Source organism: Chenopodium quinoa, unplaced genomic scaffold (assembly GCF_001683475.1).
Source record: "Chenopodium quinoa cultivar QQ74 unplaced genomic scaffold, ASM168347v1, whole genome shotgun sequence".
Lineage (NCBI taxonomy): Eukaryota > Viridiplantae > Streptophyta > Magnoliopsida > Caryophyllales > Amaranthaceae > Chenopodium > Chenopodium quinoa.
Window position 1 is genome coordinate 2,694,713 of NW_018743669.1, and position 22,940 is coordinate 2,717,652.

At 42.7% G+C, this 22,940-nt stretch overlaps 1 protein-coding gene across 3 annotated transcripts; it reads right to left on the bottom strand.

The window, feature by feature from the left end:
* Positions 1 to 8,123: 8,123 nt before the first annotated feature.
* LOC110683601 (OTU domain-containing protein 5-like) lies at positions 8,124 to 22,773 on the bottom strand. 3 transcript variants are annotated; one of them, XM_021860000.1, is made up of 9 exons: positions 22,529 to 22,773; positions 21,299 to 22,065; positions 20,452 to 20,613; positions 19,913 to 19,990; positions 18,839 to 18,917; positions 18,596 to 18,741; positions 9,629 to 9,694; positions 9,368 to 9,542; positions 8,124 to 8,764 (listed from the first exon to the last, which is right to left on the bottom strand). In XM_021860000.1, the coding sequence occupies exons 2-9, from the start codon at positions 21,872 to 21,874 to the stop codon at positions 8,559 to 8,561; spliced, it is 1,488 nt and encodes a 495-aa protein (XP_021715692.1). In that variant the 5' UTR covers positions 21,875 to 22,065; positions 22,529 to 22,773; the 3' UTR covers positions 8,124 to 8,558. The 3 variants fall into 3 exon arrangements, with proteins under 3 accessions (XP_021715692.1, XP_021715693.1, XP_021715694.1); XM_021860001.1 differs by having other exon boundaries at positions 8,559 to 8,764; positions 22,534 to 22,773; XM_021860002.1 differs by having other exon boundaries at positions 8,559 to 8,764; positions 21,299 to 22,007.
* Positions 22,774 to 22,940: the final 167 nt, after the last annotated feature.

Here is a 22,940-nt window from a genome sequence, read left to right on the forward strand (position 1 = left end):
TTCAGTTGTCCGAAGGGACCAAAGGGTTCCAGGGAGCTCCTCTAGCCATTTGGACTTTTGATCTTCCACCCTCTTCTTGAGGGCATTTAAGATCTGTTTATTTGCTGCTTCGGCTTGTCCGTTACTTTGCGGGTGGCATACTGCTGAGTATGCCAGTTTGATGCCGAACTGATCTGTATATCGCTTCAGCGGTAAGTTGTCAAATTGCCTCCCATGATCGAAGACAAATACTCTCGGGATGCCAAAGCGAGTGATGATATTCTGCCAGATAAATTTTCTGACAGTTTGCTCTGTAATGTTCGAGGCTGCTTCGGCCTCGATCCATTTACTGAAGTAGTCGACACCAACTATCAGCCATTTTTTCTGGTACACAGCCTCTGGAAATGGTCCCAGTATATCCAGTCCCCATTGGGCAAACGGGAGTGGATTAAGGATCGGCTGAAGATCCCTTGCTGGCTGATGGATAACTGGAGCATATTTTTGACATTTTTCACATTTCCGAACCAGCTCCTTAGCATCTGCGATCATGGTGGGCCAGTAATATCCAGCCCTCAATGCCTTGTGGGCTAAGGCTCTTCCCCCAATGTGGTTCCCACAGATGCCGAGGTGAATCTCCCGCAGGATATAATCTGCATCTGTTGGTCCCACGCATTTCAGCAATGGGGCTGAGAAGGACTTTTTCAGAAGTTCCCCCCTGAAGACAATGAACCTAGAGCTGGTTCTCTTCATTTTGGAGGCCAAAGCTTTGTCCTCAGGAGTTTCTCCCCGAAGCTTAAAAGCTAAAATGGGTTCCATCCAACTAGGCTCTGGGTCAGCGCAGCACACTTCAGGTGCTTCGTCGACACTTCTTACTCGACGCACTTCTACATATACAGACCTGTTCAGCTCGGTAAAAGATGAACTAGCAAGTTTGGAGAGTGCATCGGCCTGAGTATTCTGACCCCTTGGGATCAGCTGAACCTCAAAAGTTTTCAGCTTTGCAATGACTGATTTGATCTTGGCAAGATAAGCTATCATGGAGGGCTCTTTGGCCTCATAGCTGCCACTGATCTGACATGCAACTAGCTGAGAGTCTGTTTTTAAGCAGACATGATCGGCTTCCAAGGAGATGCATAATTGTAGGCCGGCGATTGCTGCCTCATATTCGGCTTCATTGTTCGAGGCCTTAAAAGAAAATTTTAGTGCATACTCAAAGGATTTGCCCTCGGGAGAAGTTATCAGTACTCCTGCCCCCGAACCGTTTTCGGTGGAAGACCCATCCGTAAACACGGTCCAGACTTTCTTGTCACTGTCTAGCACTTCTTGGTATGAGCATTCGGCCAAGAAATCCGCCAGGGCTTGAGCCTTAATGGCAGCCCTCGGACGGTAGCTGATGCTGAATTCGGTGAGCTCAAAAGCCCACTTGGCTAGCCTACCGGATTTTTCAACCTTGCCAAGAACTTTTTCCAACGGCTGATCAGTTAAGACCACTATCTGATGGCAATCAAAATAGGGCCTCAGCTTCCGAGCAGCTACCACTACCGCGAAAGCAACTTTCTCGAGTAGAGGATAGCGGGTCTCGGCATCCGTCAGTGTATGACTGACGAAATAAATCGGTTGCTGACTCTTACTCTCTTCCCTCAGCAATACTGCGCTGATGGTGGCTGGGCTAACGGCCACATATAGGTATAGAGTTTCTCCTTCAACTGGGCTAGCCAGCGTTGGGAGTTGAGCCAGATGCTCCCGAAGCTGTTGAAAGGCGTCTTTTTGCTCTTCCTCCCAAACAAGCTCTTTTGTTTTCGGGAGTTTCAGGGCTTTGAAGAAGGGTAACCCCTTATCCGAAGCTCTGGAAATGAACCTCGAGAGGGCTGCCATTCTTCCGGTGAGCCGCTGAACATCCCGCTTTGTTTTCGGCTCAGGAAGGTCGAGCGCCGCTTTGACTTTAGAGGGATTGGCATCAATCCCCCTTTTGCTGACCATGAAACCCAGGAATTTCCCTGACTTCACGCCGAAGACACACTTCTTCGGATTCAGCTTCATTTGATGCTTTCTCAAGGTGGCGAAAGTTTCAGCCAGGTCCTTTACATGGTCCTCTAGTTTTCTGCTTTTGACGATCGAATCGTCAACATAGACTTCCATGTTTCGGCCCTTTTGATCGGCGAAAACTTGATCCACCAGCCTTTGATAGGTTGCCCCCGCATTTTTCAATCCGAAGGGCATCATTTTGTAATTATACACCCCAGCGCTCGTGACGAATGCTGTCTTGGCTCGATCGTCGGGGTGCATAAAAATCTGATGATACCCCGAGAATGCGTCCATGAAACTAAGCAAGGCATGGCCACTTGTCGAATCGACTAGCTGATCGATTCTTGGCAAGGGATAGAAATCCTTTGGACAAGCCTTATTTAGGTCCGTGAAGTCAACGCACATCCTCCAGGTACCATTGGGCTTCTGAACCATCACCACATTTGCCAGCCATTCCGGATATTGGCAAGGTTCAATGAACCCTGCCTCCAATAATTTTTTGACTTCGGCTGCGATGTCTCGGTTCTTATTGGCGGAGTAATTCCGCTTCTTTTGCTTAACTGGTCGACACGCTGGGTCAACATTAAGCTTATGGGAGATGAGGTCTGAACTTATCCCGGGCATATCAGCTGCCGAGAAAGCAAACACATCTCTGTTATCCCGAAGGAGCTGAATAAGTTCACAACGGGTGCTAGGATCAAGGTCCATCCCGATTGTTACACATTTGTCAGCATCTCCTTCGGCCAACTCAACTGTTTCAGTCTGTTGGTCCATGTCCATTGCCGAGGGACTGGACTCTTCAGAATCTGGTCTGCTGCCAATGTCAGCAGGTGTCCCAGTCTTTGTGTTCTTTGGCTGGCTCTCTGAGTCTTGCGGCTCAGCTGAAGAGTCAACCTTTTCCCTTTCGGGACCTTTTTCTCTGGGCACTGATCCTTGGGCCGAAGCACTTAGGCCTTTCGGCTTTTTTGTGCTTGGCTCTCTTTCTTTTTCTTTCTCCTCCTCATCCTTGTCGTTATCTGGGCGACTACTGGATGGCTTGAGGTAGTTGCACCTTCGGGCGTCCTTTTGGTTGCCCTGTATCCTTTCGGGGAAGCCGGCGTCTGAGACATAAATCATCAGCTGATGATAAGTTGAGACGACCCCTTGGATCTCGTGAATTATGGGTCTCCCCAAAATCACGTTGTACACTGAAGGAGCGTCGATGACCAAAAACTCAATCATGACGTTCCGGGCTGCCTCATCGCAACCGATGGTGACAGGAAGCGTCACCTTCCCATCTGGATAAGTTGAAGCCCCATTGAACCCGGATACCGGATAGGGTACCGGCGTAAGGTGCTTGGGCTTCAGCTTAATTTGGTTGTAGGCCTTTCGGAACAGAATGTTTGCTCCGCTGCCACCGTCAACAAGGACCTTACTGACGTCGTGGTTGGCCACCGTGGCGATGATCACCAACGGATCCTCGTGAGGGAACGTAATCCCCCGGCAGTCGGCGGCTGTGAACGTCATGTTCGGCACCGGCGACTGGGGAGCTTGAATGTCAGCGTTGTTCACCTGGTGAGTCAAAGCTCTAAGGTGACGCTTGTGCTCCCTCCGAGAGTATATTCCTCCCGAGATAACATTGATCGGAGGGAATTTCCCCTCCGGTTTTTTACTGTTTTTCCGGGGGAAATCAAGGTCCTGCCGAGGGTCCTTTGCTAGCCTCTCGGATTCTTTTTTCTCGCGGTGATCCGCGATGTATTTTTTCAAGTATCCCTTCCGGACCATGTCCTCTATCTGGTCCTTCAGCTGGAAACACTCTTCAGTGTTGTGGCCCGAAGACTCGTGGAACTCACACCACTGATTTTTATTTTTTCGCTGATACCACTCTGGGAGTGGTCTCGGCTTTCGGTAACTCTGCTCCTCCTTCGTCACACTGTAAATTTTGGCGCGTGGAAGAGAGAGCGGAGTGTAGGACTCGTATCTGCCTGTGTATGAGGCAAACCTGTCCTTCTTTAGGTCGTTGGCCGAAGATGGCTCCGAGACCTTTGATTTTCCCTTTGCCTTATGGCCTTGGCCTTCAGACAAGGGTATTTGCCTCTGTTTCCCTCCCCCGGATTGAGGTTGGGTTTTTGCTTTATTCCATTCTTCGGCTCGGATGAACTTATCCGAAGCACTAAGAGCTTCCTCCAAGGTCTGCGGGGTATGCATGACCATGAAGTCTAGGAATTTTCCTGGCTGAAGGCCATTCTGCATTGCAAAAACAGCTAGCCCCTGGTCTAGCTGGGAGACGCTTGATGACTCGTTACTGAAACGGGTCAGGTAGTCTCGGAGGCTTTCGGTTTCCCCCTGTTGCAGACCCATGAGCTCTGCGGTAGTCTTCTCTCGGCGGTTTGCCGTGGAAAACTTGCTCCTGAACTTGGAGGACAGATCATCCCAACCTGTTATGGAGCCTTGCCTTACTCCCTTGGAGATCCACGCTTGCGCGACCCCCTTGAGAGTGGTTGGGAAATATTTGCACCAAGTCGGCTCGGATCTGGGGCAAAGATGCATATGAGTCTCATACGAGGCCACGTGGTCCTTCGGATCCGTGGTCCCGTCATATGTGATATGCGACGGTATTTTAACCGTGGGTACGCGCTCTTCCAGTATCCATTGCTCGAATGGTGAACTAGCGGGAAGCATAATGGCCTTGCCCTTGTTCCTGGCCGAAGGGACCGCGCTCCGCCCTCTTAGAGAGGTAGGAGTGGTTTTCGTCCCTGGCTGGGAAGTCTGGGCCTCGGCTGCAGGGAACGAGAGGCGACTACGCACGCTCGGTTCCTGGCCGCCGAGTCGGTCAAGGACGCTTCTGCGAGCAGTCTCGGGTTCCCGGCGAGTAGATTCTGGCCGAGAAGCTGAGCTGCTGCTCTTATGCGCTGCTGGTCTTGAGGATGAGGATCCTTTAAATAATTGAGAGTTCTTTTTCCTCTGTTTTTCATTTTTCCAAGAATCCTCCTCCCACTCTTCCAGTTCCCGGAAGGAAGGAAGCTTCCCACCGTCATGGTCTAACTTCCTCCGCTGATGCCGGGTATGCGGAGGAGTTTGATCACGAGGCGGTGGCATATTCTGTGCCCTCATTGCCTCCATGAGTACTGCCAGCGCTCTTGCCACCTCTTCCGAACTGGGCCCCGTCAAAGGGGTCCCCGGCCGAGTGTGGTAATGAGGCCGTGCAGCCGATGGTTGGCTTTGGGACACTGAATATGTCCTATGATCAGACTGACCCCTGCTAGACCGAGAGTGGTCCGGCCTATATTGAGAGTCATGCATTATAGGAGATAGGGAATCCTCCTTGTGTGATCCTCCCCCCGAGCCGGCACCCTTGGGAGAGTTCCGGTCCGGCGAGGGCGATGGTGTAGGGGTTTTAGGCTTTTCGCCCGCTCCTTGACGGAGGCTTTTGCTCTTGCGGTTCTTAGCCATGGCTGCTAAGATAATTGCAAGATGATCTTGGTTAGGAATTTGGCTTAAAGATTTTTGAAAGTCTTCCCCACAGACGGCGCCAAATTGTTTCGGTTGAAAACAATGGGACCTTGCCGAAGGTCCGCTGAAATGGAGAAGACTGGATTCGGTCCAAGTTGTGTTGGGCCGAAGGTTTCCTGCACAGTGAACACACGTAAACTAGCCTCGGGGGTGTTTCCGAGGAAGGCCCCTCCGATGCTAAAGTCAGTACAATGTGTAAAAGGAAGACACTATGCAAGAGAGTTTGTAGCTTGAGGCTTTTGTGTAATATTTCTGAATGCAAGAATGAGCATATGAATTGGAATATCCGTCGTTGTCTAAATTGTCCTTTGAATGTGTTAATATGATGGCTTTTATACCTCATCATACATGGAGAAGTTGGGCTTTAGCCCAATTGGCTTACTTTGTGGGCTGACCTTTGACTTTTGAGCAATTGGAGAGTTGAACCTTGACCTTGGGCTTTTAATTGGATCATTTAGTGCTCAGGCCCAATTTTGACTAAATTGGACCCAAACATTTGTCAAAAACAAAATAGGGAAATTCTCACTAGTGAACTTCAATTATTTAATTTTACAAGTGGTGAACGTTCTTAAAATTAATTATCAATGGTAAATCTAAATTATTGATTACCATTGATAAGTGTTATTTCCGCGACTCTCCCCCTAGCGCCGGCGACCACCCACTCTCCCTCGAAAATAATCTCCCACCACCGCAAAACCCGTTTCCCCAACACAACCCTCTCCCTGTTCGAATCGGCCCCCCTCCCTTGACTCCCACCCCGATTAGACCCCTATCCCCTTCGCGTCCCCGAAAACCGACGAGTCCGCTTCCCTTTTCGCGCAGCCTGAACTTAAACCCCACCTAAACCACCTTAAAACCCAAACTCGATTTCTGGGTTTGGTTTTAAAACCTTAAACAGGTTTGGGTTTTGCAGTGTTTTTGGGTTGGGTTTAGGGTTTCTGGGCCGGCGAACAGAGGATGGGGATCGTCGGGGAAGAGGGACGGTTTTCGGGGTGGTTTGGGCGGTCAGTGGTGGGTTATAAGGTGATGCACCGGTGAAGGATGGTTGGGCGGCCGGTGCGCCGGCATGGGTGGGGGCGGGGGAGGGAGAAGTGGGGAATAAGTGATTTTTTTTTTAAAAAAAAAAAAAAAAGAAAACTAACTAACTATAGTTAAATGTTTAGTTAAATTAATCATTAATGTTATAATTGATTTTTTTTTTTTTAAAAGTTAAGTTTACCATTGATAATTAATTTTAAGAATGTTCACCACCTGTCAAATTAAATAATTGGAGTTCATCAAAGAGAATTTCCCAAAAAAAAAATAAAAAAATTCATGATGATAAAATGTGGTTCTCTTGAAATTCGAGTGTCGTTAGTGTTAATATTTAGTTGGAATATCAGTATCAACCGGAGACCATTTTATGTTACAATAAGTTCTCACTACTCTCCGTTGCTCGGTAGATACTACCTTTTAGAAAGTGGTATATCTATTCAATATCAATTAGAGAATTGATATTAGAGAGTAGTGAGAACTTATCGTAGATACTACTCAATAATTCCATTTGTTAAAAGGACATTATGCATGTCTGCTCGGTGGTTAGTTTGATAAGCATCAATAAAAAACAAGAACCTATTTCTAACATCATTAGTTGTTATAAATAAATAAATATATATATATATATATACACGAAGTATAGGGGAAGGCCTCCCACAAACCCCCACCCTATCACAGGAATGAGGGCCTACGAGGAGTTGATTCCCATCACGTGGGTCGTGGGGGCTCATTAGTCGTCCTATATATAGAAACTAGCAGTTCTATGCTTTTATAGAGTATATGACTATTGCATTGACTTAATGAATTGTGACTTGGCATTATTGCTTTGTTAAATTAAACCGCGGCTCGTCTGAGGTCATTTTACGTTTTTGGTTTTCGATTTAAAAATAAAAAATAAAAAATAAAAACTGATTTTAGTTTGGGTTTTCAATTTTTCCTAAACCAAAATAAAACACCTAAACCTTTTTCTTAAAAAAAAAAAAAAACTCTTACTTCGAGACTGCCGATTTACTGAAAATAATTGGAGTTGAACTAATTGGAGTTGAACTGAATTGTACTGATCTGAATAGAGCTGAAATGAACTGTTTACGAGAGGAAGAAATTAGGAACTAAACTAATTGAAGTTGAGTTAAGTTAAACTGATTGGAGCTGAGTAGAATTGAACTAATATTAAGCTGAACAAAACACACCCTTCGTATTAAAGAAAAATGTGAAAGGACTTCAAATTTAAGTGACCTAATGGCTTCAAATCCTTAGAAGTATCGTAGTTATCTTACTAAGGATATTCCCTACAGCATGAGCAGACGCAGAAAGAAAACTTAGCAACAATTCCAGTAGAAAGGTATAAGCAAGTGAAATACTCCATAGGAATTTATGGCTAGCTTGTGAGACCTTCCATGGACAAATAGAGCGCACTTTTTGTACGAAGTTGTAGCTCTTGAATAGTTATTTAATATCGAAAGGAGCATCATCCGGAGTAATAGCTTAAAAATAACATAACCTAAAATGTACAAATGCCATATTTTTCTGTAGTCATTCGAACCAAAATTGTCCAAATTTAATTACTAGAACTAGAATTGATATACTACGTATTTGAAAAATTTTGGGACCTTAAATTTAATTACCCAGATAATGGTTTAGTAATGCAGGTACCCCAGTACAAATTACAATCTTACTACAAATACAGCCTTAGACCAAGACTTCCAAAGTTCAAACCAATTATCAGTTGCTCCAACCTACTGAACACCCGTCTACTCATCTGCTTTCAACTTTGAATTATCTTCTTCAACACTAAGCATCACTTGATGTGGCTTGAAATGGTGTTTCTCTTACCAACCAATGTTTTGTGATTTTGTCAAAGAGTGCAAACATAGAGAATCAAGACAATATGGACCACAATAGTATTTAATTAATCTAACTTTGGAAATGAATACAATAATTGCACATCAACTTGGGAAAAAGGATGGATTAAGACAAACAAGTCCAACACAAATTAATTCACATACACAAATGATATAGGCACTAACTCATTCGGTAGCCTTCCCTTTGCGCCTGTTGCTACTGCTAGTCTCTAACAAATAACAGACTATAGAATCAACATCATCTCCAAATATACTGTAGGCTTCAATGACCTGCAGGTAGCCAAATCCCATTGACAGAACAACCTGCATGCTGCTGCTCAGCATTGTATCAGGCGAACCACTTTCTTTTTCATTCTCACCATCAGGTTGCCCTGTTTCCATTGTTTAGATACTATTAGCCAACAACCACCAATAAAAGAGATGCACTACATTTTAAGATTAAAACAATCCTCGTGAGCATCAGAAAATGCCAGGAAGAAAGAAATCATAAATGCCTATGAGAAATGCACAGCATGCTGAGATTGCTGACATTACTTAATTTTTAACACAATTTAATGTTAATCATCGCATAAAACCAAATTAACAGAATTCATACTAAATGCAGGGAGCTGCTAGGGTCACTACCATGTACCAAGCACTAAGCCTAAGTGTATATAGGGAAAGGTTCGCCAACAAGGTAGCAAAAACTTAGCTAACTATGTTTTTGTAATGCCAACTAGTCGGTAATTGATGGAGGCTTTTGGTACATAAAGGGATAAAAATGTTTGAAAATTGTTACTGCAAAAAGGCCAACAGAACATTCTCAAAAAAGGCAGCAGCTTCACTGTAGTGACGATACCCTGTTTCAAATTACATAAACCAACACGATAGTTGCAAAATGCAATATATATATATATATATATATATATATATATATATATATATATATATATATATTTGATAACCAGAAGACCAAGACAGGGACAAGGGCTTACTGGCTCCGGAGGATGATGGTTCAGCACTAGATGTTGAGGATTCTCTTTGACCAACATGTTGCTTTGATTTGTTACCAGCTAGATATTCGGCTCGAGAAGCTTCCATTACCATACGCTCAATTTCCTTTTCTGTGAGCTCAAGATCGGAGTAAAATCGTCCTTCAGCCAACAGTGCCTGTACAGTAAGATGAATATATCAGATTTTTATGCAGTTTACCATAAAGAGCAAAATGTTTATGAAAATGATAGTAAGATACAAACATTGTCCAACTGTTGGTCTTGCTGAGCTTTTATGGCAGCTTTTACCTGATCCTTGTCCACATTTCTCTGAAAGAGAGAGAAGATATATTACATCCACAAGATCATAATTATAATTATTTAGCTTTGGCAAACTTGCATTTCAACATCAACAACTATGAAGAGGGGGAGAAAGTTTAAGAATAAAAGATCCATTCTACAAATACTTTCTAGCTTAAACACATTCAGCATTATAAGTTAACATAATAGTAATAATACACAATCTTGTAAGTAAGTCCATTGACAATGTCTTTGGTAATGAAGATTTATCCTCAAATACATGTGTTTTATACAATCCCATTATGACTCAACTTAATTGAGACTAAATAGGCTGTGAACAAATTGTGGCCATGACAGCTTTACAGGCCAAATAAAAAAAGCGTGTGCCAGTCAAAAAAATACTTGCACCGTTCCTACAAGATTATCCCATATACCAAAAAAATTACGACCCTAAAAGATTACCCCAGAATGGTATACCTTACTTGGTAAAATATCCCACTTGCAATCCTATTTGTTCTCTCTATCTCTCTCCTCGTCAATTTTTGCACATAATTTGCTTTGCTTCTTAAAAAAAATGAATATGTGGTTTGGAGCAATCTTTTATACTATGTTTGGATAACAATAGTGAAGGGAAAGAAAGGGAAAGGAAAAAGATGAAAGGGAGGGGAGAAGAAGGAGAAGGTGACATTCCAATTTCCTTCCAAATCTCTCCAACAATGGAGGGATTTTGTTTATAAAAGTGGAAGGAAAATGGATCCTTTCCTTTACCTTTCCTTCCCTCCTTGCATTAGATATCCAAACAAAGGATGATGCATCCCTTCTTCTCTTTTCTTCCTTTCCCTCCATTTCTCTGCAATACACCCACAATCTCCACCTAATTTAGTGTATAGCAGGAGACCAAGGAGGGGACAGGAACAGCAGAAGCGGCAGAGCACTTCTCCACCACCTACACAAGCAACGGTCCTCTGATTAGTGGCAGGGAGCATGTTTTGGTGTATTAGCTCTTTTAACTGTGGTAACTCTAGCTTATTGATAAGTTGTAGTAAATTAGCGATTAAGGCTTTTGTCCATTTATGTATCAATTGTAGTAGTATAAGTAGAGGGAGTCTAAAGTAGAGAAGGTATGCAGAAAATTGTAAGAAACACTTGGAGAGTATGGCCTAAAGCCATTGTTATCATTTACGCAAGCTTTAAGCTTTCAATCAATCAACCTGCCTTTCATCTATATTTATCGTATCACGTAGTCCGTTGCACTTGGTATCAGAGCCGACATGCCTCCGACGCCGTTGACCGTGACGCCGGAGCGAGTGGCGGCGCTCGAAGAAAGGGTGGAAGAAATTTTCAAGAAACTCGGTGAAGGGGAAAACTCACTCCAGCAGACTTGTTAAAGAAGCAGGACGAACCCATTGATAAGGTGAGGCAATCATTGGAGGGTAAAATGGATCGATTCCGGCAAGACATAACCCAACAAGTTAACATGACGACAAGCCGACAAGACAAGATCATGGATGAAATTCGCAGCGCCCTTAAAGCCTTGGGTAACCCGCCGACGCAACCAGTAGGGGCTGAACAAGAGGTGGAGCAACCGCCGCACGGAGAAACTCCAATCGGAATAGGGGGCTTCAATGGCCTCCATTTCGGCAACTGGGAGACTGGACTGGGTGGTGCGTTTCGCCACCAAGAGAACAACCAGAAACACCGCAACAATTGGAAGTTCTGCAAGTTGGACATACCCACGTTTGACGGGACCGACCCGGATGGTTGGATTTTAAGGGGGGAGCAATTTTTTCAGTTTTATCAACACTGTGAGCCGGAGAAAATACAAGCGGCGGTAGTGGCGCTTGACGGGAACGCGCTAAGGTGGTACCAGTGGGAGCACCGTCGCCGGCCGCTGGTGCTTTGGGAGGATTTGAAGTTGCGGGTACTAAACCAATTCCGGCCAATTAACGCGGGCTCGTTGCACGAGCAATGGCTGGCTGTACAACAAACCACCACCGTGGTGGAGTACCGGAGGTTGTTCATTGAGAAGGCGGCACCTCTTTCCGACATACCAGAGAACATTCTAAAAGCTCATTTTATTAACGGTCTGAGAGAAGAAGTGAAAGCAGAAATTCGGATGTTGAATCCGATAACATTGGACGAAGCTATGGATTTGGCGGTGCGGGTCGAAGAACGAAACCGGGTCGCCGGGTTCAAGAAATCGGGTGGAGTGTTCACCAAGCCCGGACCTTACTCCTATTTCAATAGGAGCCCCGCAACCACAATCCTCGGGTCTGGGTCGACCTAGCCTTACCAGCCCACAAATCAGCCCAACCTACATTACAATACCACACTAGCCCAAACCTTCAGCCCAAACAGAAGTAACCCAACCCACAGTTACCAACCCAGCCAAACTTCCCAGAGAGTTAAATCAACCAGCCAACTCTCACCAAAACCGACCTCACCCAAACTCGTCTTAGTTCAAGGGGTGCAAAATGCAGGAGAAACAAGCTAAGGGCCTATGTTTAAGATGTGATGGGAGGTGGACCGGACCTACCCATGTTTGTGGAGCTAAGGGACTTAGCGTGTTGTTAGTGGAAGAGGAAGACGGAGAGGAGTTCACGACAATGGAGGCACCGGAGTTGGAGTGTGAAGAGACCCCAGTTTCCGTTTCGATTAACTCAATTGTCGGGTTATCTAATCCAAAAACAATGAGGCTCAAGGGGAAGACCAAGGGACAATCGGTGGTAGTCATGATCGACCTGGGTGCCACACATAATTTCATATAATTGCAAACCGTCGAGAGCCTTGGGTTAGTTGTATTCGGCGACACTAGTTTTGGCATTTCACTTGGGAACGGGGAGAATATCAAAGGGAAGGAGCAATGTAAAGGAGTATGTGTGGAGTTGGGAGATGGAATTGAGATAGAGGAGGATTTTTTGCCTCTTAAGTTGGGCAATTCGGATGTGATCATGGGAATACAATGGCTCGAAAAATTGGTAACCGTACTCACAAATTGGAAGTTACAAGAAATGAGTTTTTCCTTGAATGGGAAGACTTTGGTGATTAGAGGGGATCCAAGCCTAACGAAAGCGGGAATTACTCTTAAGGCTATGATTAGAACATTGAGAAAAGAAGAAGGGGGCATATTGGTGGAAATGAAAAAGGTTGAGAAGCAAGTGGGCACCCCAAATGAAGACGGGCCGAAAATCAGTGGGCCGCCAGATTTTTTGAAGGGGGTGTTAGAAGAATTTGCCGTGGTTTTTGAGAGTCCAAGTGGGTTACCTCCAACTAGGGGTCATGAACACTCCATAGTTCTCAAGGAAGGTAGTAACCCGATTAGTGGTAGGCCTTATCGCTATCCACAATTCCAAAAGGATGAGATAGAGAAACTCATCGAAGAGATGTTGCAAGCGGGTATCATAAGGCCCTCCACGAGTCCTTTTTTGAGTCCGGTGCTCTTAGTCAAGAAGAAGGACGGGTCGTGGAGATTTTGCGTAGATTACCGGGCACTTAACAAGGAGACCGTCCCCGACAAATACCCCATTCCGGTAATCGACGAGTTGCTAGATGAGTTACATGGTGCACGAATGTTCTTGAAACTCGATCTTAAGGCCGGCTACCATCAAATATTAGTTCGACCGAAAGACACCCACAAGCCCACTTTTAGGACACACGAGGGGCACTATGAATTTCTTATCATGCCTTTTGGTCTCACTTATGCTTTGACGACTTTTCAAGCTCTTATGAATGAGGTATTCCGACCCTATTTGCGTAAATTCGTACTTGTTTTCTTTGATGACATTTTAGTATATAGTGCTATTGAAGATGATCATATTGTTCACGTGAAATTAGTGTTAGCAACACTTTAGAAAAACTCGCTGTTCGCAAATTAAAAAAAACGTGTTTGGAATGCCCAAAGTGGCTTACTTGGGCCACATCATTTCTAATGAGGGGGTTGCAGTAAATCAGGAGAAAGTGGGCTCTATGATTACTTGGCCCAAACCGAAGTCATTGAGGGATTTGAGGGGTTTTTTGGGGTTAACAAGATACTACAAGAAGTTCATTCATCACTTTGCACACATCGCAAGACCATTAACAGAGCAACTCAAAAAGGATAGTTTCCGGTGGTCACCGGCGGCGGCAGACGAGGCGTTTCAGGCCTTGAAACAAGCCATGATCTCGGCTCCCGTGCTCACCATGCCTGATTTTTCGAAAGAATTTGTTGTGGAGTCGGTTGCTTCGGGTACGGCCTCGGAGCGATGTTGATGCAAGGAGGAAAACCAGTGGCTTTTTTAGTAAGGTGCTCGGCCCTAGGGGTCAAGGTAAGTCAATTTACGAAAAAGAGCTTATGGCGGTATGTCTCGCAATTGAGAGGTGGAAGCACTATTTATTGGCCGGAAATTCACGATTCGAAGCGATCAACAGAGCCTCAAATATATAACACAACAACGGGAAATCGGGATGGAATTTCAGAAATGGGTTCGTAAATTGGTGGGATTTGAGTTTGAGTTGCAATACTAGCCCGGGGTGGCCAATAGGGTGGCGGACGCCCTCTTAAGGCGTGGCAAGGCCGAAGACGGAAGAGAATATAATGCGATTGTGGCCACGCAATTGGTAGACTGGGAGGCCTTTAAGGAGGAAATTGCAAAGAGCGGGGAAATTCATAAATTAACTGCTGAAGTAGAAAAAGGGCAGGGACTCCATGGCTACACGGTGGAGAATTATCAGTTGCTATAAAGGGGTCGGGTTGTAATTCCAACGAATTCGGTGCACAAAACAGCCCTATTTCGAGTCTATCATGACTCACCGGAAGGGGTACACGTCGGTGAGACCAAAACTTATTTGAAATCGGGGCGGATTGGTTTTAAGGAGGAATGAGAAAAGATGTGATGAATTATATTCGAAGCTGCTTAATTTGTCAAAGGAACAAACACTCCCAACAAACACCGGGGGGGTTGTTGCAACCACTACCTATTCCGGAAAAAATATGGGAAGACATAAGTATGGATTTCATCAAGGGTTTGCCTCGATCGAAGGGAGTGGATACCATATTCGTGGTGGTGGATAGGTTGTAGAAGTACGCCCACTTCATTGGGCTTAAACACCCTTTTACTACATACACGGTGGCCGAGGTGTTCGTTAAGTAGGTGGTCAAACTTCATGGTGTTCCATCCACCATTGTTTCGGATAGGGACGGTGTTTTTGAGTATTTTCTGGAGAGAGTTATTTCGAATGCAGGGGACTGATTTGAAGCGAAGCACGTCCTACCACCCCCAAACAGATGGGCAGTCGGAGGTGGTGAACAAAACGTACCTTCGATGTTTCGCGGGAGGGAAACCCAAGCAATGATGCACGGGTACAGCGCTGGACTGCAGTCTCTCGTACCCAAAACGTATTGGGGACGGGTACGCGACGGGGCCGACTAGGATACTTCCCCAATCCGTCCCCATCAAAAGTGGTACGGCACGTCATTTAGGGGACGGCTAGGGTCATGATTGGAAACGTTTCGGGTACTGGAAATCCCAAATTCTGCCGTACCCAAGAAGCCCAGCCCATTTTTTTAAAAAAAAAAAAAAAAAAAAAACCAAATCAGAACAAAACTTACCTGGAGGCTACGACAGTCGACGCTTGGTTCAAGGCGGTGCCGGCTTCTTCTTCGCCAGGACCCACCTGCGAGGCTTCAGTAAGTGTTTCTTTCTTTCTTTCTGACTCTCTTCTTTTTTCGTGTAAGTGTTTTGTTTTCTTTTTTAATTGTTTTTATTTGTTGTTGATATTATAGTGAATTGTATTGACATTAATTGAGAATGTCAGTAGGTGATTTTTTTTTTTTTTTTTTTTTTTTTTTACATTGTCCGGTGCAGTTGAATGGATTTCTAGAGTTTGCGAACCTCTCTCTTAAAGTTTTTATCTGGAAAGAAATATGATCGCTGAAGATTAAATTTACCGCTTTTATTTATGTTTTTAAGAATTTTAGCACTTTAAGACATTAAATTCCGTAGTATTTCTTCTAAGTTGTGTTGTATGGATTTTTTTTTTTTAAATAGATTTATATTTTGCTGGTTTTTTTTTTTGCTATATCTGAGCCGTACCCGTTTTTTGAAAAAAAAATTGTCGTATCCCGTCCCCGTATCCATTTTTGTCCCCGTATCCGTATCAGTGCAACCTAGAACCCAAGTCTTGGGCAAGGTGGCTTCCGTGAGCCGAATATTCGTATAATACTACCCCACACTCCGCAACACAGGTCACTCCTTCCTTGGCAGTATACAGCAGAGATCCCCCCAAATTGATTAAAGTGGGAGCAGGACAGACCACGGTTGGGACAATAGATGAAATGTTACAAGAAAGGGACCTGGTGCTAGATGAATTGAAGTTGAATTTAGTGCGTGCCCAGCAGATTATGAAGCGGAATGCAAATGGGAAGCGTCAGGAAGAAGGAAGAAGGAAGAAGGAAGAAGGAAGAAGGAAGAAGGAAGAAGGAAGAAGGAAGAAGAATTTCAAGTGGGGGACTTTGTTTTCCTTAAACTCCAGCCATACTGTCAAAAGTCCTTGGCAAAGAGACCATTTGAGAAATTGGCGGCTCGTTTTTATGGACCATATGACGTGGTGCAACGTGACGGTCAAGTCGCATATAAGCTACTTCTACCGGAGCAATGTCGCATTCACCCTTTTTTCACGTCTCTCAATTGAAGCGCGCCATAGGCAATATTCCTGCTTCTCCTACTATTCCAATTCAATTGTCATCGGAGTTGGAGATGGTAGTGGAACCCGAAGAGGTGCTGGAAATTAGACGCAAGGGAGGACATCAAGGCAGAGTGGAGGTGTTAATCAAGTGGCTTGGGGCCCCCGAATTCGAGGCTACATGGGAAGATGTCGTGGCAATCAAAGAGCAATTTCCGAGCTTCCACCTTGAGGACAAGGTGGCTCTTTTGGGGGGCGGTATTGCAATACACCCACAATCTCCACCTATTTTAGTGTACAGCAGGAGACCAAGGAGGGAACAAGAACAGCAGAAGCGGCAGAACACTTCTCCACCACCTACACAAGCAACGGTCCTCTGATAATGGCAGGGAGCATGTTTTGGTGTATTAGCTCTTTTAACTGTGGTAACTCTAGCTTATTGATAAGTTGTAGTAAATTAGCAATTAAGGCTTTTGTCCATTTATGTATCAATTGTAGTAGTATAAGTAGAGGGAGTCTAAAGTAGAGAAGGTATGCAGAAAATTGTAAGAAACACTTGGAGAGTCATGGTCTAAAGCCATTGTTATAATTTACGCAAGCTTTAAGCTTTCAATCAATCAACCTGCCTTTCATCTATATTTATCGTACCACGTAGTCCGTTGCATTTTCTCTATCAAAACAAAGTGTTAGGAACGGAGGGAGTACTACACTAGCAAGCTTTGATGCTCAGACTGAAGTACCATATTGACATGAACTGACCAGGGTACATGCATGGGACATAGGTCTGACTTGAATTAAAACAAAACGGACGCTTCTCTTCTAGAAACAGACATAATGAAAAAAAAAATAACAAAAAACAAAGCATAGCTCAATTACTCTTCCACAACATACAATAGGTTCTTCCCACTGCCTCAATGTCATTTCAGTAAGGTAATACGAAAGCAGAACCCGCATGGCTACTGACCAATTCTCTCTCTCCCTCATGATAGGTTTACAGTGAAGTGGGAAGTTGGAAATTGCTTATAACTTTTTTTAATGTTTTACTTTACCCATACAACTTTTACTTCTAACTTCTTTTGAATTTTATTAATCAGAAATTTTTATTCTAGCAAACTATTCCTATCTCACAGAAAAAATGAAGTCTAAAAAAGTAGATTAGAAATTTCAGATATAATAATACTATGCTCAATCCATTCCTCAAAGTTCTTCCCACGATCAGGATGAACCATGGTTTAAAAATACAGTATTAGTTGCGATCACAGGAACAGTCATGATGTCATGGTAAAAGAAAGATGCATTGATCACGAAGTGTGTCGTGGCTGTCATGCGAATTTGATTTCAAAGTTTTTTAGGATTGTATACTAATTTTGACCTTTTTAATTTTTAAAACTACGATTGGGGAGACGAGGAATCTTTCACTATATCTATGAACAACAAGTAACTTTAGTGAAACATGGGACATAATGTTCAATGTGGGGTAAATCGGGTTTAACATTTGATTCAGGTTTTTACAAACATTGTACTGAACAAGACGATTTTGGTTCAGACAATGGAAAACCTTTCATGATATAGCCCAGCTGAAACGATGTGGCCATACTTTTGCACCATGGTTCAGGACATTCCTTAAAGCTCTTCCCATTATTTTTTACTCCTTATTTGGTAAGTAATTTTTCCCTTTCTACCCTCTCTCGTCCCACTTGTTGGACCTGCCCAATTTCAAACCATCTCAAAGCCACATTCTCATTGCTGTGTTTTTTTTTTTTTATATATATATATAAAAAAAAAAAAAAAAAAAACAAAACAAAACAAAACCTCACCTTTACACTCTATCTCCTCATTTCCTTGGAATTTGTATTTATATTAAGTGGGAAGAAACATTAAGAAACTAAACGAGTTTCTTTCAAAAAAAAAAAGAAACTAAACGAGTACATTTAATTACTACTACCTCCGTTAAATGTTATGTGCAACTTTGGAATATTTTATATCTTACAAATAAAGTTGCACATAACATTTTACGGAGGTAGTATTTATGTTGGAACTAATGTTTCCCTAAGTCCATATCTAATTTCAGGCACTTCTTAATATTCCATGGCCAACTCTTGAATCCATACCAAAGTATGCCTGAATGGCTAAATTTGAGCATCATAGCTAGAAAGAAAATAGACAGCTTCCAATCAAATAGAAATTATGGTACTTAAATTAAATACAAGTCCCTTATCAATCAAGATTAACAGATGAAAAGATTTAACACGCATTTAAATGAGCACTTACCCCCCGGAGACAGCTAAATCCGAGCCCTGCACCAACACTCAATCGGCGGGGATCCACAAGTGAATTATAGTGATTGCCATTATGGTAACTTAGCCGAATGGGAGGCACATCAGTGTCATAATTTCCATGAAATATGTTAATAGGCTCTGCATTAGATAGGTAGAGACATTGACATGATGAAAACCACGAGACAATTCAAGGTCACATCACAAAATCAAACACGTGATCAATAATGGAACTCACCTGTGCTATAAGAATATATATGTATGGGTCGATTATACATCTCAGATAAGGCTTGAATTTCCGCATTGTTTCCATAAACCTGCCACCAAGAAGACAATAAAGAAAAGAAAACATTATCTATGGTAGACGAATAGGATACTCCACGCTAAAAGGGGGGGGGGGTAAATTCCATAAGACTAGTTCGGCACACATGAGAACTCCTTTCTTCCTATAATTAGAATACATGTCAAGACTATCTTCCATTACATAACTACCAGGAGCCAATCATATCAAACACAATTCAGACACACTGCAAAAGAGAAAAGGGGGCTTTGGTTTTTTTTTTATATATCCCATACTGATTTGGATTTTGAAATACATTAAGCGACCACCAGGAGCCATTCGGTGTACTTTTTTTTTATAATAAAAAAAATAGATAAATAAATAAAAAAAACACATACGGATTTGGAATATCAAACTCATAAATATGAAGCCCACCCTCAACCCCCAAGGTAAGTGGGAGGTGGATTTCTTCCATCCTCACCCCTGAAATCATAATATAATCAACAAATTATTTAAAAAAAAAATAAAAAAAAAGGCTCTTTAAGCACTGGCAGAGTGGCATCATATTGTCACTGCAACCTGACCTCACCACTGCTGCCCTTCCCCACCATGCAACAACATCAACCAGCAAAAAACAAAAAGAACAAAAATAAACCATGTCACCACCTAAGCAACCACCAACAAAAAAGAAAAATCTCAAGTTATTCAAATCTCCTCAACATTCTTCAGATCAAATGGCCAAATCAGCCCAAATGTTTCAATTGTACAACTTTAGTTAGCTAAATAACAGAGTAACAGCCATAGGCCAGGAGAAGATATAGGAGATATGACGGTGTGATGAGACCAGAAGAGGTGGTGGTCATTTAGCAGACTTGATTATAATATTTTCTGTAATAAAAGTGGCATGTTTGGAAAGTGAGAGGGACCGGGGGGGGGGGGGGGTTAAGGGAAGACGAGAGCCAATATGAATTGTGGAGGAGCACATGTATAGAAGAGAAAGCAGTGGAAATGTAGAGTTATGGTAGTACACACCTTGTCTTTTCGCTTTCTCTTACAATAGGATGTAAAGCCTTCTATAATAAACTGTGAAAAATGATCTTCCTCGCGCTCCTGCATACATGAGATTAAGGGATGTGGTGAATGAGAAGAAAACAGAATATCCATAACCACTGAATGGAACTGTGAGAGCTGCATGGGCAACACAGCAGCAGAAGCAGAGATAGAGGTGATTGGTGCAAGCTGCTGTCCTCCCCATAACATCAAAAAAATTGACAAGCAATAGAAAAATAGTTGTATATATAAAAAAAAATTACAAAAATTAAACAGTAAATATACATAATCAACTTGCCCCCCTCGAAACAAATTTCCAGTTCAGCCTTCTATTTCACCATCCACCTTGTTGACTTATGAAAAATCGAAAAACAATAGATAAAATAGAGTTGACTGAAGCAACTGCTTCAATATTCACAAGACTTCATGATCTGAACACATGAGCAATTCTAATGCAGCTATTCTCCAGAAAGCAAGGAAAAATTTTCACCAAAAAACATAAAATACGTAAAGCCCCCTACCATATAATCTATACACATCTGCCTGGTCAAATCATATGCCTCTGAATCCCCATAGACCTGATCTGCAACAGCTCTAAATAAACAATTACCATCCTCCAGCATTCTTTTAACTTCCAAACCTTTAGCACGTCTAATATCAATCTCAAACTGTCGCTCTCTCTCCTGTAATAGAGATAAAATAAGATAAGAAATATGAGACCCAAAAATAGTTCCCAAGTCTTCAATAGCATCTTGAAATGTGACAAATTGAGCATCATAAGCAATCCAAGGATAATAAATAAGCTTATATAAGAAACTCTAATATAATCCAAAAATGAACCAATACAAGAGTTCTCTGTTAAGCCATTCTAGAACACTGTCATAGGACTCATAGACACTGATAACATCGTACAGGTACCATCTGCAGACCATGAACACTACCAAAACATAAAAGAAACTGTCTAACAATGACTCTATTGTTCTAAAAGGAAACCACCAAAAGTACAAACATCAGATTCAAGCAGTATATGAGCACTTAAGAAAATCATGGGATTACACTATCCTCACTTGTCACTACAGCCAATATCAGGCAGGTATCAAATGAATAATTTGACGTTCTGGTTTTCAAGAAACAATTATTAAACAACTGCAAGACTTAGCATGTCATATTCCCCTAGACCAAGACGTGGTATTCAAATATTTCATGTGTTGATCCAAATTGATAAGGCATGAGAGACAACTTTGTGTTTTATGACATGTGTGCCACCAAATGTAATCACGTTTCCATTTAAACAAAAACAAAGGATAATTTTTAAAGTGTACAAGCATGTTGCTTAGACAATGAAGAAAAGGATACAAAAGAACTTACAAGGTCGTAAAAAGAGGATCCAAAGGTGGGAGTTTGCTCATCGGCACTATTGTAGCCCTCAGTTTCACAATGTGATCTTGGCGAGGATGGTCTTGATGCAGAAGGGGTAGTCCTAGGAGGAGCAGGCCATGCAGAAGGTCTTCTAGACGGTCCAATCCGAGGAGAATCTGAAGTGCCTGACACAAATCTCCTGAAAACAGAGTTTGAACCAGAAGGTATTGGAGGCGGAATAGGAGGAGGAGGGGGTTGCGAGCTCTGAGTTTGCGTTCCAGTTTGAAGAGTATCAGCAGAGAAATCATCATTCTCACAACCATCCTGGTCAACGACATCTAGGCCAGTAAAGCCTCTCGTCAAATCCACTTGACTTTCATCGTTGCCAGTAATCACATTATCGGCAGCATCATCCCCCACACTCCTAGTCTGATCAAAGCTTTCATCAGCAATACCAGTTTCAGGCAAATCATTGACAACAACTTGTTCATCAGGAACAGCAACGACATGATTAGGAGCAGTCTGAGATGAAGAGCGGGTCTGGTTGGAAGAAGAACTCCCACGCTGAACCAAAATCCTGGTCATGACTGAGTTGGTATTGTAAAATCAATAATCAAATATTGACAGCGAGTTTGTCACGAGTCCTAACTTTAGGACTGAATGATGTGGTCCAGCCTGGTTCCTTAGCTTTGTTGTGTTTATCAGAGCAAATCGATTTCTGCATTCCCCTGAGAATTCTCATGAGACCCAGGCCTCCAATTTTATTTAATCCCCTCCTATTATCAAACAAAACAAACACACCAAACACCCTTCAAACAACAAACACCATCTACTATTCTCAACTTCAATCAATCAATCAATTTTCCCAGCAATCCAAAGCATATGAACAAATGTTATTATTCATCTACTATTCTTACTTCAATCAATCAATCAGTTTTCCCAGCAATCCAAAGCATATGAACAAATGTTATTATTCATCTACTATTCTCAACTTCAATCAATCAATCAATTTTCCCAGCAATCAAATCATATTACGAACAAATGTTATAATGATAATAATAGTAATAGTAACCCTAATCTGTAACCAAATTATCATGTTCCATAAGATTCTTTATACTCAAAGATCGATTCTTGCCCCGTTTCCCAAACCCTAATTTGACTTTCTTTGTAATAAAATTAAAAATTAAAAATCAATAGAAATCTAACAAAGAGAAGAGAAAAGAGAGAAAGTGAACTGACCTGACCTCGGAAAGATGTGCACAGCAACAGGAGAAGTGGAGTAAGAAAAAGGAGAGAGAAAGTGGGGTTTCTGGGTTGAAACTGTAGTTAAGTTGAGAAAACTGGATTAGAGGAAAAGGAGAGAAGGAGAATATGTTAGGTTCAGAGCCTTGTAGTTGAGAATTGAGAGATGCAAAAATGGATAGTAATAATTGGTAAACCAGAACCAGAGGTTTTAATCGTGCGGAAGAGAGGTGGAACAGCCACGTGACGTTGGACTTTTATGGAACAACTTCTGCTTGCGACGCCTCTCTTCCCGGTGCTTCCACACGTGGTTGTGGACCTACTTTTTTTTATTAACAAAAAATGAGGGTTTTTCTAAACTATGCTTCCAAGGTTATTGATTTTCTAAGGTGTGTCCATGTTTTTTTAA

What these genes read in the sequence shown, in the direction of transcription:
- LOC110683601 (XM_021860000.1), bottom strand. Translation starts at nt 21,874, where the DNA reads ATGACCAGGATTTTGGTTCAGCGTGGGAGTTCTTCTTCCAACCAGACC. An exon ending in GATTTAGCTGTCTCCGGGGG is followed by an intron (nt 9,695 to 18,595) that starts GTAAGTGCTCAT and finishes TCTCTCTTTCAG; the next exon opens with AGAAATGTGGACAAGGATCA. An exon ending in ACCATCATCCTCCGGAGCCA is followed by an intron (nt 8,765 to 9,367) that starts GTAAGCCCTTGT and finishes CAATGGAAACAG; the next exon opens with GGCAACCTGATGGTGAGAAT.